The sequence below is a fragment of the Helianthus annuus genome, chromosome 4 (genome assembly GCF_002127325.2).
Source record: "Helianthus annuus cultivar XRQ/B chromosome 4, HanXRQr2.0-SUNRISE, whole genome shotgun sequence".
Lineage (NCBI taxonomy): Eukaryota > Viridiplantae > Streptophyta > Magnoliopsida > Asterales > Asteraceae > Helianthus > Helianthus annuus.
The window spans coordinates 38068715-38083365 of NC_035436.2; the positions used below are offsets into that span (position 1 = coordinate 38068715).

Here is a 14651-nt window from a genome sequence, read left to right on the forward strand (position 1 = left end):
TCGACAGAATAAACCTGTGTCCGAAATGAATAGATTCAAACATATTTTGTGAACAACTATTTTATTTTTCTAAACAAATATTAAAAGAACCCCAGATCCGTAAAACTCAAGGTTGTGGTCACTCTGTGGCTCAAAGTTCCCGACAAAACATGGCTACAATGCGGGTTGCAGGTCCAAATCCCACCATCCACCGTCCTTGCCACGCCATCTTCATCATTTTTCGAAAAGAGTTTGAACTCATCACAGCTAGGCAAGAAAACCGAGTAGATTTAGAACTAACTGTAACAACCTACAGTTAAACGGCATGAACAAAGTAAAGGTGAAGCTAGTCAGAGGCCACCAACAACTAATTCCACCACCAATCAACCAAACCCTAAAGGGTTAAAAAATAAATCAAACTAGAAACAGATAGTGCACACTATCTCAAACGACCGTCGCCAACGGCGTTTGAACTGTCGAGAACAAACGCCAAAACATCACACACCCAAAATACCTGCAAAGCCAACGAAAAATACCGAAAATACCCAAAGTACTGTTCAAAGGCTCAAACCAAAAATAAAGATAGTGAACATCATCTCAAACCGTCGACTACGGCATTTGAACCATCGGGAAGAACCGGTGTCAACAGCGAAGCAGACGCCGGACCTGCCCCGTCTCTTCGGTAAACAACAAAACCAAAATCAGTCAGTTGGTAGACACCATGGGAAACGACGGTGGTTCTAGAGAGAGGGAGGAGACAATGGGGATTTTAGAGAGAGAAACAAACATAGCACCTCCATTTTCTCTCTCTAATGAGAGAGTACGCAGGTTAGTAAAAGAAAAGAGTTAACATCGTTGGATCCAAAAGGAACGACTGGGATTGTTTACTGTTCCTAAGGAATGACGTGAATTGTTTAATACAATTATATAATATATCATTCGTATTTTTCATGCTTATACGTAAGGTTATTTTTAGTACAATTTTATAAATTAGAGGCAACATTTCTTAACATGTTTGTTTAGAATACAAACAAAAAATACTAATGTCATTATACCATTAATATGCCCGTTCACCGGACAGGTATAGATTTGTTGAACTCAACCAAGGTACTGCAACTCCAGACTAATAATAGACTAGGGGTGTGCAAAAATTCGAATTAACCGACAAAACCAAACCGAAAAAACCGAACCAAATAAAAAAACGGTGGGTCGGTTAATAATGATTTTTTTTGAAAACCTAAAGTAGCGGGTTAGTTATGGTTATCATTTTTTCCATACCCACCATAACCGAACCGAACCGACATGTAATAAATCTTTGTAGGATTTAGGAATTTCACCATATTTTTAATATTTGATGTTTTTGACTGAAGATTTTTAGTACTTATGGGTTTTTCATATCATTTTGTGGTTTTGTCGAATGTTTATTTGAATTTATGGAATGTATCATATCACTTTATTTATTTGAATATTCGATAATAATTGGTATTAATATTATAGATTATATGTATTCTTTAATACTATGTAATCTTCCTGTACTAATAAACGAAAATCTTTTTTGGACACGTGTAACTCTCTGGTGCTTTCTCATCTTATTTTCCTATTTATCTCCCATATTAAATAATAATAATTTTAAGCAAAATACTATATAAGAATAAATATTTAGATACGGATAAACGTTTATTTTTATTATGATTATATTTAATAATAATAATAATAATAATAATAATAATAATAATAATAATAAAGTAAATAGTACATCAAAGTTCATTTTTAGAAGATAAATCTTGATGGATGTATGTGTTAACATATAACATTATATTTTATTCAACACGTGCAATACATGAGTTTTTTAAGGATATATCTTTTTTATTATTTATTATATACAAATACATTTATGCAACCCCGTGTAATACATGGGGATTTAAACTAGTATACTAATATATACAAATATGCAATAAAAATTTATTCCATGTTAAAAAAAAGCTATTTTTAGTTAAGCTAAATACACGGTTAACCACCCATAACCGACCCGCTATAACCATCAAAACCAAATAACCATAACCACCGTAACTGATCGGTTATGGTTATGGTTATCCAATAACCGACACCGCGGTTATGGTTATGATTTTTGGTCAAAACTGATCCAAACCGACTCATGCACACCCCTGTAATAGACCATGATATGTTGTTTAATAGAATTTTGGTTTGTTTTTCTAAATAAATAGCGTAATTATCAAATGTTGTTTGGCTTTTTGCTGAATGCCTTTTTGTCGATAATGTTTACAACCCAAAATTGGTTAGTTAACTTCATCTATAGATCGTGAGAGTTTAAATATGATATTGGATATCTTATTCTAAAAAGTAGCGTCTAAAGGTTTTTCTTTTCTAGTTAAAGTTTGAGTTAAATATCATGTATTAGTAATACTAGGCTATCACCCGGGAACATCCCGGGTTAGGAAAATTTAGTTTTTAATAATAAAAGGGGTTTTACAAAAAGCACAGTTCATGTAACCATTCTTTCAGGTGTTTTTAAATGCCTTTTACAAAAGAATATCTAAAACAAAAAGGTTGGACTAAGACCTGGAATCCTTTTGATGACAAAGTAGCAGGTGCAAATAGAAGATGAACACAAAAATAATCATCTCCTAACGAAAAATAATCACCTCCTAACGGAAAATAATCACCTTCTGAAAATTATTTTTCTTCGTTTTGGATCTTACAAAGTAAAGTCGTCATCTAAGATGGCGACTTCATCTCTAAAGTCGCAATCCTAGACATCGACTAACCCAAATTAGAAAATCCAAAAAAAAAAAAAGCCCCATCCATTTGTCATTGTTGTGTTTTCATAAGAATCCACTGTTGTAAAAAAAAAACAAAATCTGAATAAAAATAAATCCTAATCAAACCCGAAAATGTGAAATGGATTATGAGGAAATCAATACACAATACCTTCGATCAACAAAGCTTGAATCAGAGAAGATCACTTGAATCCGAAATCACGATTGAATCAAGAATATGTGAATTTAGGGTTAGAAAAAAAAACTGTAACCAATTTACCGAAATCTTGGGTTTGTTTATATGCAAGAAACAAAAACAAAAAACATAAAAAGCTTACCGATCCATTGCTTTCACAGTAGTCGTAAAGAATTCCATGATATTTTGATTGACTGCAAACTTCAAGTAGAAATTAGATTAATGAACGTAGAAAAATTGATTGGCCTCTATATGGCTCATATAAAGAAATCAATGACTTTTTAGCAAACCCAGATTAAGAAATACTTACAAAAAAATTCATTCACGAAAAAATTGGGTTCCTGCAGTCACAAACCCTTCACCCCTTCAGTGACGATCATATAATGAAACACATGCTTCCAAATCAATACATAATCAAAATAGAAGATAATCAGATTAACATATTGAAATGATAAAAGGGAAAAATAAATCCTAAATTCTGGACCGAAAGCACCTAAGCCCGTGGAAAGATTGAACATAAATGTTGAGATCGAATAAAGAACTCCACATCTATCGCCGCCTTATGCCGTATCCCCAAAAAAACATAAGTTTTAGGATTCAAATGGAACCGGCGATTAATGGAAAAAAAGCTGGATCTTCAATCTTCGATCCTATAACACATTCAAACAACTTAATCAAACAATAAAATCAAAAGTGAAATCTTGTGAGATCTATCTAACACACAAATCCGAATGATAAATCCAAACACATGGAACGACTACATAAGATTAAAATCGAAAGTGATGCCTGCGAGATGAAGATCAAAGATGACTGAGAAGCAAAACATTCAATCGATTGAACTTCAAATAACAATGAACCTAATCCTTAATATTGAAAATAAAAATATAAAAACGAATAAGGAAAGAAGATTGTACCGTCAAGATGAAGATCGAAGAAGACAGAGAAGAACAGGGCGGCTGTGATGTAGAATGGAGCGGAAGAAATGAGAAACCCTAAGCATGCTTAGGAGGATGGATAAACTGAGAGAAAGAATGAGGGATTAGGTTTTTAGAACATTTATATACCCGGGTAAAAAAAACGGGTATGGATATCCAATGCGGGATCCGTATAAAAATAGCACTTTTTCCCATATTTTCCCGCCAAAACACCAAAATGGTTGCATCATGTGAGGACACGTGTCCCACACTTTATTTGTTTATTATATATATAGATATAGATATTATATATATAGATTTTACACTTTGGGTGATTTATTTATGGTAAATTTAACGTGAAAGGGACTTTTCCATCGATTGAGATGTGAGCCTAAATGTGAAGTTCATTATACCTAAAAGATAGTAACTTTTAAGTATTTATTCAAAAGATCTCAAGCTTAAGAAATTATTTGTTTGGATTTTAGTGATAGTGGTTGATAGTTATATTTTTGTAGTGGTTGGATAATGTGTTGAGAATGAGTTTTTTTGTTTGAAAAAAAGAAAAGAAAAAATTAGATGGTTGTAACCTCTTTCAAAAAAGAGATGAAAAAGAAGAAAAAGGAGAAGTAAAGCAAAACACCGTCAACATACATTATCTTTGTTTGCATTATCATGTACTATGTATTCTTTATGAATGTTTCTCAGTGTATATATTATTATGTCATTATGCAGTTAAAATACCCGGCTTACGGACGGATAATAGCTAGTTCATTATTGTTGATATTATTTTGATTATTATTTTACTCCTCTATAATTGTTTGGATGTCACATGACACTTTTTAAATGGTTCTTTCCGTTTTGAACGAAATATGATTTGTATTTAATCATACTCAGAAAACCATTTTTTCAAGACATTTCTTGGAATATATTAAAAGGTATCAATGTACTAGAATGTTTTAGTTAGAACTCTATTCAAGTAACTAATAACTTGGTGAGGAGTGAAATTGTGTGAAAGTTGTGTTATAACATCTATTAATGCTTTTCTCATTCTATTTATCATTTCTTTTATATTATTAAATTATTTTTAACGTAGGGAATGTTTGAAAATACAAAAAAAATAATAAGAGTTAATTCCTCGAATAGTCCTTGTGGTTTGCCATTTTTTCATGTTTAGTCCCAACTTTTCAAAATAGCATGTTTGCTCCCTGTGGTTTGATCGTTTGTTACTCGGATAGTCCCTACACTGGATGAGCGTTAATTTATTCGCTTAAGTGTGTATAAAATTACCAAAATACCCTTACTATTGAAAATAAAAATTAAAACAATAAAAAATTAATTAAACTCATGGGCCCCACATATAAAAAAAAAACAAATTAATAAATATTTTAAACCCAACCCTACCCACCGTCTTCCCCCCTACAACACCTCCACCATTCCCCCAACCTCCCTTCCTTTCTTCACTGTTCACCCACCATGAACTCAACAAAACATCTGATTTTTGTTAAGAATTCTCACACTCAACCTCATACCCCACACATCGATCGCACACCCACGAATCATCTCCTTCCAATTCACACCATTCCCTCTCCAAAACCTCACCCTCCTCTGCAACCGTCACCGTCGTACCGCCGCTGCTAGCGTCACCCTCAATTCTAACTTCCCCTCTTCCTCCTCCGGCACCATCATTTACACCACCCCAATTCGTTTCTCCGACAAACGCCGCCGAACGCTCACCACCGTCTAAACCCATACACCGCCACCCCGTCATCATCCAACCACATCACTCCACCCAAACCCATACCACCTCCGTCCAAACCCATAACCCAGTACGATTTCGCCATCCAGTACGATTCCACACAAACGAAACATTGTCGTTCGGTGGTGGTGTTGTAGCAGTCTTTATCGGGATGATGGGTGGGGGGATTGGTTTAATCTTATGAGATTTAATTTCTGTGAAGAATTTTTGGGATTGGTGTGAAGAATTTCTGTTGTCGGAGTAATTTTTATTTGTAGGGGGGATGAATGTTGGTGATCGTCGACTGTTGTGTGGAGAGGGAGAGGAGGATAGGGGTGGGGTGGGATGGGGTAGGGTAGGGTAGTTATTTTATATTTAATAGAAATGGTGGGCCCAATTAAAGGGTAGTTATGACATTTCATACAAAATTAACTGACCAAACTAACTGTCATCCAATCCAGTGACTATCCGAGTAATAAGTGAGCAAACCACAGGAAGCAAACATGCTATTTTGAAAAAATGGAGACTAAACGTGAAAAAATGGCAAACCACAAGGAGTATCCGAGCAATTAACTCAAATAATAATAATAAATAAATACTACATTGCATTTGCATGAGAATGAAATAAAATGAGACCTTTGTTTTAATTCCAAATTGTTGCCATCTTCTAAACTCTTGTCGCCACTCCAAATTAACCTTGTTACCTAAAATGTCATTATGAGAAAAGAATATGTATTTGTTCTAGATGTTTATTTCTTTTACTTTTTTTAAGTATTTTATTGCCAACATTTCATTTTCGTTCTCTAACCAAATTGTTTTGGTTCGATAACATGGGTTTATAATCGTTTAATAACCAATATAATCTTAAATACACTATTCATAAGTATTTGCGATCTTCAAGAACTAATATTGGACCGGGGATCAAAAAGGGAAAAAAAGTAAAGTCTAAGCACATATGGCACAAAAAGGAAATCCGATTTCGGTAAGACTTGATCTAAATCGTGGTTCAGATAAGTCGGTTTAGTAAGGGCGACCGCGAAAGTCACCAAAGAGACCAGTCTTTTCCTTCACCCAGATTAAAAAACGTAAAGCGGGAAGAGAATTATAGATGTCCGGGACGGACATGACTTCTTCTAACGCTAGAAGACCACGGGAATACACCCGGGACCGGAGCATGTCGTGAAAGAATCAATATTCAGAGTTACACAAATTCTACTCTGAGCAATCCTAAACGATTATCGAGTTTTATACAAAAAAAAAAAAAGATTAAAGCAAAATATATTAATTAACAGAAGTGGATTAAGATTATGAGGTCTTATAAAAATATTAATTAGGAAAAACTTTCACTATAGCTAAGAATATATAAATTAATTTAATAAATGTAAGTTTATTTTTTTATAGAGCTTACATTCTCAATGACTTCATCTATATATTTTTTTATAGCTCTCACATTCTCAATGACTTCATCTATATAAAGCGTACAAATTCAATTGCAACGTTGCTAAATCTAACTTTCTAAAACAGACAATCCTATTAGGAAAATACATAAGTCTTGGAGCAATATCCTTCCACACCATAACTCTTGAAGCAATATCCTCCCACACCATTAATTCTTTAAAATGTAATTATGTAGTCAATTATTCCTCATTAGATGTCTTTAATTTTGTATTTAAAGACATATAAAGAATGAAATAATCATGTTGAACCATTGTGACTTCTAGTTCCTCAAGTATGAGAATTTTCAGTTTTATATTACTTGCAATGCTGGCGGTAGTATTCAAATGCTTACAAAAATAACTCATCATCATTTTTGGGGAAATTGATTAATCAAGATGAGATGATGTGGTGTTGTTTAGAACTGTAAGATCAAAAAATTTGTAATTATTTGAGTGTTTGGAAAAATCTGATTATTTAGAAAGATAATGTATAAAATGAAATTTATTGCATATCAATCCACTGCCCCATTATATGGCCCAACTTTGACAAGGTTCTTGCGCAGCATAGGCCAACCGTGAGAAAAAGTGATGTAGAGGGGAAACAATAAAACACACAGTAAACTCTCAAAGAAAAAAAAATGTAATTTGTGAATGATTTAGACGTTTACAAGGGTAACATTGTAAAAGGGTAAACGTGGCAAGGTTTGCCATTTTTTAAGTAAACTCTCAAAGAAAAAAAAAATGTAATTTCTGAATGATTTGCCAATTTTTAAAATTACGAATTTAAAATGGAAAACTGAAATTAAGTGCATAAAATCTTCACGTGTTTTAAACTATAAAAGGGAAGTACTTAAGATTGACAAAATTAAAGGAAAATCTTGATTGATGAAATTAGAGCCTTAAATCAAGAAAATTAGCTAATACATTAAATGAAAATGGGAATCATTTAGTTACATCTCAAATTTAGTTCAAAAATGATTATTTAAATTAATTCTTAAATTATTAATCAATCTACAATTAGATTTGCATGTTTAAAAAATTAATTTTTAATGAAAAAAGTTTTATTTTGTTTTTCTTTTAACTCTTATGTATTTTCTAAATAAATATGGATAGCTTATGGTGGTTTTGCACGATCCTAAATTATGATTTTAAAAATTGTGACGTATCTTTTTTCTATTTTCTAAATACATCCTTACAACGTGTGTTCTTTCTACGTTTTGATGTGCAAATGCGTGTGTGATGTGTGTTTTATTTTTTTAAAAGCTTTTTTATATATTCTTTTTAAAAACTTTATATTTTAGAGACCCGTATTTTCTGTTCGCTCAGGCCCACAAATTTTCAAGATTTTTGGAGACGGCCTTGTCAAAAAGTGACCTCTATAAATTTTATATAAGCACTAGAAAAAGAGTAGCACATAGAAAAACAACAATACCATATAACTCTATAAATTGTGTCATCGTGAGCGTTTTTTGTTAATATTATCCATGTCTAGGTAGCAACCAATGAACACCTTAAGTTTATGGCACGTTGAAGAGTATTCATCACACTTGCACCTCAAGATCTCATCAATATCTAAAAGATTCTATGCTATTCTAATTAGTTTAGTTACAATTCAAGTTATATATTACTAATAATTATACATTTTTCATGGAACCAAAACAAGAAAATAAAAGCCTGCTATGGAAACTACATTACTAGCCGGCTCATTGATGCTATCCTTCAACTCAAATTAATTTAATAAATGTAAGTTTATTTTTTTTATGGCTCTCACATTCTCAATGACTTCATCTATATATTTTATTATTATAGCTCTCACATTCTCAATGACTATAAAGCGTACAAATTCAGTTGCAACATTGCTAAATCTAACTTTTTGAAAGAGGCAATCCTTTTAGGAAAATACATAAGTCTTAGAGCAATATCCTCCTACACCATAACTTTTGGAGCAATATCCTCCCACACCATTAATTCTTTAAAATGTAATTATGTAGTCAATTATATCTATGTATAGAGGAGTAATTCTCTCCTCATTAGTTGTCTATTTAAAGGCATGTAAAGAATCAAGTTGAACCATTGTGACTTGTAGTTCCTCAAGGATGAGAATTTTCAGTTTTATATTACTTGCAATGCTGGCGGTCAGCATTGGAGATACTGATAGAAAGGTAACAGTATCCATCATTGTCATGTTTTTTATAGTTTGGCTTGCTAATTTCCTTCCAGAAACATTGGATTTGTTTCTAACTTAAGCTTTCAATGGGGTAGCATTACATAGTCTACATGGGACAACACTCGCACCCGAGCTCAGAGTCTGTCATCTCAGCTAACCATGACATGCTTGCATCGGTTCTCGAAAGGCAAGCTAGTTTATAGGACTAAAACTATAGACATTCGTTATATTCATACGACTATATCTTCTTAGTCCCATCTGAATATATATTCAAATGGGACCTCGAACAAAACCCTTATGACAAACCGTTTCTTTATTTTGCAGTTATAGTGGAGCAAAAGAAGCAACAATCCACCATTATACTAAAAGTTTTAGAGGCTTCTCGGCAATGCTTACACCTGATCAAGCAACAAAACTTTCAGGTGATCACCTTACTACAAGAAAATAGAATAAAAGTAAACTAGCTTCTTACTCCAAATGAGCAAGAACTACCGAATTTTGACTGCCGTAAACAGTCGCAAATTCAGTGACCATATTTGCGTTCGAAATCAAAACGGTCACAAAATTAGCAACCAAAACAAATCCATCGCAATTTTAGCGATCATAAAATCTGTCGCAAAATTAGGGACCTAGTTTTATTCGATTGTAAACAGTCGCCAATTTAGTGACCGAATATATCTCAGTCGCAAATACAGTACCTAATTTTATAAAATAATAAAAAACTAAAAGAAAAATTAAATTGGTTGCAAAAGCAGTCGCCAATATAGCAAACCAAATTATATAGGTAGCAAATTCAGTCGGTAGTTTTATATCTAAAAATCAATTTGGTCACAAAAACATTCGCATATATAGCAACTAAATTTATTTCAGTTGCGAAAATAGTGACAGATTTTACTTTTGTCGCAAATATAATCATCTCTAACTATTACTTTACATCTTAACGGTTTAGCTCGTCACAATTGCTATCGTTTTTAATGGATTACGGTCTGGTTTGTGTCGCAGAAAATGAAGATGTTGTTTCGGTCTTCGAGAGCAGGATGAATCGATTGCATACGACCAATTCATGGAATTTTTTAGGAATAGATTCTATTCCTCAATATAACAAGCTCCCTAAAGATATACAATCAGATGTTATTATCGGTGTCATTGATTCAGGTACTTGCTACAAATGCTGGTTTCTTATAAATCCACAAGCTCATGTTTAGTGTCTTAATGAAAAACAACACTTGATTTAGGTGTATGGCCAGAGTCACAAAGCTACAATGACTATGGATTAGGGCCTGTGCCGACGAGATTCAAGGGAGAATGTGTGTCGGGGCAGAATTTCACACGCTACAACTGCAACAGGTAATTGACGTGACGCTTGTCTTTATGTGCCGAGTTTCACGTTCAGATTTACACTAGTAAAAGTTTAACCATCTTAATTGGGGGGTTTTAGTCGCTTAAAATTTGTTAAAGCTGTTACTCTTTCTACGGTCGTCGTTAAAGGGACTTGTCCTGTCTATTGTGACACATTTGTGAGCTTTTCTACCGAGGTGAATTAAAACACATTAGGCATTATTATGTAAGCATTATTACAATAACGACTAGAAACTAAAAAATATGTATTAGTTAAGCACATACGGTTAATTGCTACAGCTACCTATTTGTCACAAGTCATCCTTTACAACACTTTTTTGTCACTATATTTGTTTTGCGTCATGTGATGTATTTGTGCTCAAAGCCATGAGATCTTAGTTGCCGATTTTGTCTATTTCAATTGGTGTTTTTCAGGAAACTTATAGGAGCCCGATACTACTCCAAAGGATTCGAAGCGGTAAATGGTCCTCTTGAGAGTTTTAACCAAACTTTTTTCAGATCAGCACGAGACAGCAAAGGCCACGGGACACACACATCATCTATTATTGTTGGATCAAAGGTTTCCAATGTTAGCATGTACGGGCTAGGCTCAGGCACCGCAAGAGGGGGCGTGCCAAGTGCTAGACTGTCTGTATACAAACCTTGTTGGTTCGATGAATGTACAGATGCCGACATTCTTGCAGCATTTAGCGACGCTATTAATGATGGTGTCGATATTATTTCCCTATCTCTTGGTCAAGGCCCTCCCCAACAAATTTACTTTGAAGATGCAATTTCTATTGGTTCATTTCACGCGTTTCAGAAAGGTATTGTTGTAAGTGCGTCGGCTGGTAACAGCTTCTTTGCAGAAACAGCTACGAATGTGGCTCCATGGATCCTCACCGTCGGTGCTAGCACCGTCGATCGTGAGTTTCCGTCATACCTACTTCTTGGGAATCTTAAACAGCTGAAGGCTTTCGGGGTAAACACAAATCCAGATCAAGGGAAACGGTATAGTTTAATATACGGGGCCGATGCTGCAGCGTCAAGAATTCCATCTAGAAATGCAAGGTATTTTAAAGAAGCTGACGCATAGCGGAAGCAGAAATAATAATAATAAATAGACTACTCTTAGGAAAATCGATATAAAAATGAATGATTAAACCATTATGTCAAGTTCTATTTTATAGGGTAAAATTGACGGCCTAATTTTTGAAATGGCTTCTTATAAATTGTCACTAAAATAGCAACAAAATGTACCCAACTAAATTTGAAGATAAGCATGACATCTATTGTGGTTTTCAACCTAAATAAATTGTCACAAAAATAGCAACAAAATGTACCAAAGATGACACTATTTGTAGCGTGTGACATAGTGACGCTTATTTTCCGAACTAACCAAATATTTGTTGTTTTATCTCCTCTAGTTTCTGCAAGAAAAATACATTGGATTCAAACTCAATCAAGGGGAGAATCGTGGTATGTATTCTCGAGGAGCTTGGTGACGACAAGGATGAGAAGTTGACTGCAGTAGAAGAAGGCGGTGGTGTCGGGATGATCCTCGTCGATCCCCTTGCGAAATACATATTGCATCAGTCAGTAATTCAAAGCGTTTTAATCGGGGAAGCCGAAGCTGAGGAGCTTTATAAGTACATGACAACCGAAAAGTAAGTCACTAAATCATGAATACATTCTCTAGACAATTAATGGGTTAAAAACATAATTATCGTCTGACCGAAATAGTTTCATCGTAATTCTAGGAATCCAACGGCTAGGATCTCCCTAACGGTAACAAATGTCGGGATTAAACCAGCACCAGCGATTGCGGTCTTCTCCTCCAAGGGACCAAACGTTATAACTCCTGACATCATTAAAGTCGGTATCTTTCCAATATGTATTATTTTACCAAATGAAACTCTGAATTCTAATTCGTGCAACGAAAATGAATGCAGCCGGATATAACCGCACCAGGAGTGAACATTTTGGCCGCATGGTCTCCTGTATCGACAGCAGACAGCATCAACTATAACATTCTCTCTGGCACCTCTATGTCGTGTCCACATGTATCTGCGGTGGTTGCACTATTGAAATCGGTTCATCCTTATTGGAGCCCAGCCGCGATAAAGTCTGCAATAATGACCACAGGTTAGCCCTTTGCTTAGTAGGTTGGACAAAAAATATTGTTTCTTAGGCCTCATTTGCGACCAAAAATCGGTCACAGTTAATTTTGTGACCTACTATAGTTGAAAATGTACTAGTTAATCTCTTAGTAAGTTAGACAGGCTATTTCCTTTGATGCCCTGTTAGGTAACTACCGTTGCAACCAGGGATATTCAAAAACTGTCAAAACTGACTAACGTATCACATCTGAAGCAAGTCGGCCGGTTTAAGATTCTAATGATTCGGTTATCACGGTTCAAAGGTCTAAAGGTTTGGTGCAGCTTGAAGCTTGGAACCAACCATGTAAATCCAACCGACTGTCTGACTAACCAGATATTATCAATTTTCTTACAGCAACCATCGCTGATAACACCCGAAATTTCATAAGGAACGACGACTCTTCAAATGCGATGCCTTTTGATTACGGATCAGGACACATAAATCCAGCCGCAGCAATAGATCCCGGGCTCATTTATGATTATGACACCAACAATCTCATCGATTTTCTTTGCAGCTATGGGGCAAGCGTTGCACAAATCAAGAACTTGACCGGAACACCGGTTTACTGCAAGAATCCTCCCATACCCTCCTATAACTTCAACTATCCTTCTATCGGTGTTTTTAATATGTCTGGAAATGTATCGGTTTACAGGACTGTTACATATGTCGGTGAAGGCCCAACTGTTTATTATTCAAAACTACAAGCAATTACAGGAGTAAGAAGTTCGGTTTATCCTAATGTCCTTAGGTTTTCGAAATCAGGGGAGAAGTTGACTTACAGGATCGATTTCGTACCTTATAAGAGCAGCAATGGCAGCTTCGAGTTTGGATCATTGACATGGAGAAATGATGTTCACATGGTTAGGAGTCCTATTGCGGTTAATGTGGCTTCGGTTTGATACATATGAAGTCACATTTGTAATTTATTTTTATTGTATTGGGATCTTCTGAACATCTATATTTCCTTGTATGTAAATGCCAACATTCTTGGAAATGGAAATATAAAAAGAAATTCATATTTAGACCAAGCGTTCTGGTCCTCGAAGTAGAAACATTCTGGTGTTGCTGAGATTATTCAAGTGAAAATATAAACCTTGAAGTATGTGTAGCTACATCTAATTTCTGATTTATTCAGAGGTTAATATAATAGACCTTGTTGCAATTTAAGTATTTATTTGAAAGGGGAAATATTGGTGATACAAGTTAACAACTTGTTAGCTTGTAAGTATAACCATATATAGTTAGTACCTAACCTTCTAGTTGTTTAAAAGCCATGTTAAGTACCGTTCAAGTTGTGCTAATTAAGTACAAGAATCTGTTTTGGGACGGTTCTATTCTATGGGAGCAAACAAGTTAACTGGTTATTATTTACCTTATCGTGATGAGAGGTGTTAGAACTTATAGCACACACACAAATTGGTTTTCAAGATATTTTGTTAGTAATTTTAAGGTGATGGAATGAGTTTAGCAGCATGTCCTGGTATAAATGATATATTATTATGTCAATGTGGAACTTATGGTGATCTTTTAACTTAAGGTGATGGAATGAGTTTAGCAGTAATGGCAGCTTCGAGTTTGGATCATTGACATGGAGAAATGATGTTCATTAGGTTAGAAGTCCGATTGCTATTAATGTAGTTTCGGTTTACATTAATGAGTGACTCATCTCATTTATACTTCTCAAAATGTTCTAGCTAGTTTTTTGGGTGTATACAAGTTGTGTTGAGCCTGATCGAGCTAATGAGCGACTCATCTCATTTATACTTCTCAAAATGCCTCCTAAAATGGTTTAGTTGACTCCTTGCGTATGACAATAGGGCAATTGGATTTGAATCGTGTTCGTTTTACATATAGAATCCGGATGAAATTGGAATTCAGATTCTATTCCTTATGGTTTAGATTCCTGTAAAAAGGAATTTTTTTGTGAGAAGGCATAGGAATTGACATGT

The 14651-nt window shown here is 34.5% G+C and overlaps 1 protein-coding gene and 1 long non-coding RNA gene across 2 annotated transcripts; one reads left to right on the plus strand and one right to left on the minus strand.

Annotated features, from left to right (window-relative positions):
• Positions 1-3088: 3088 nt before the first annotated feature.
• Positions 3089-3742, minus strand: LOC110934565. Its single transcript, XR_002588442.2, has 3 exons — positions 3500-3742; positions 3263-3347; positions 3089-3153 (listed from the first exon to the last, which is right to left on the minus strand). It is a non-coding gene; the product is annotated as an uncharacterized LOC110934565 (long non-coding RNA).
• Positions 3743-9133: 5391 nt separating this feature from the next.
• On the plus strand, positions 9134-13601 carry LOC110933231 (subtilisin-like serine-protease S). Its single transcript, XM_022176462.2, has 10 exons — positions 9134-9199; positions 9300-9391; positions 9529-9626; positions 10207-10359; positions 10440-10551; positions 10978-11613; positions 11970-12209; positions 12303-12417; positions 12495-12687; positions 13057-13601. Exons 1-10 carry the CDS (start codon positions 9134-9136, stop codon positions 13599-13601), a joined length of 2250 nt encoding a protein of 749 aa, XP_022032154.1.
• The last annotated feature ends 1050 nt before the right edge of the window (positions 13602-14651 follow it).

Bases quoted from the DNA above. Each gene is read 5' to 3' on its own strand.
- LOC110933231 (XM_022176462.2), top strand. From the start codon at position 9,134: ATGAGAATTTTCAGTTTTATATTACTTGCAATGCTGGCGGTCAGCATT. The intron at 9,627-10,206 runs GTGATCACCTTA...TTTGTGTCGCAG, and splicing joins TCAAGCAACAAAACTTTCAG to AAAATGAAGATGTTGTTTCG. The intron at 12,210-12,302 runs GTAAGTCACTAA...TCGTAATTCTAG, and splicing joins AAGTACATGACAACCGAAAA to GAATCCAACGGCTAGGATCT.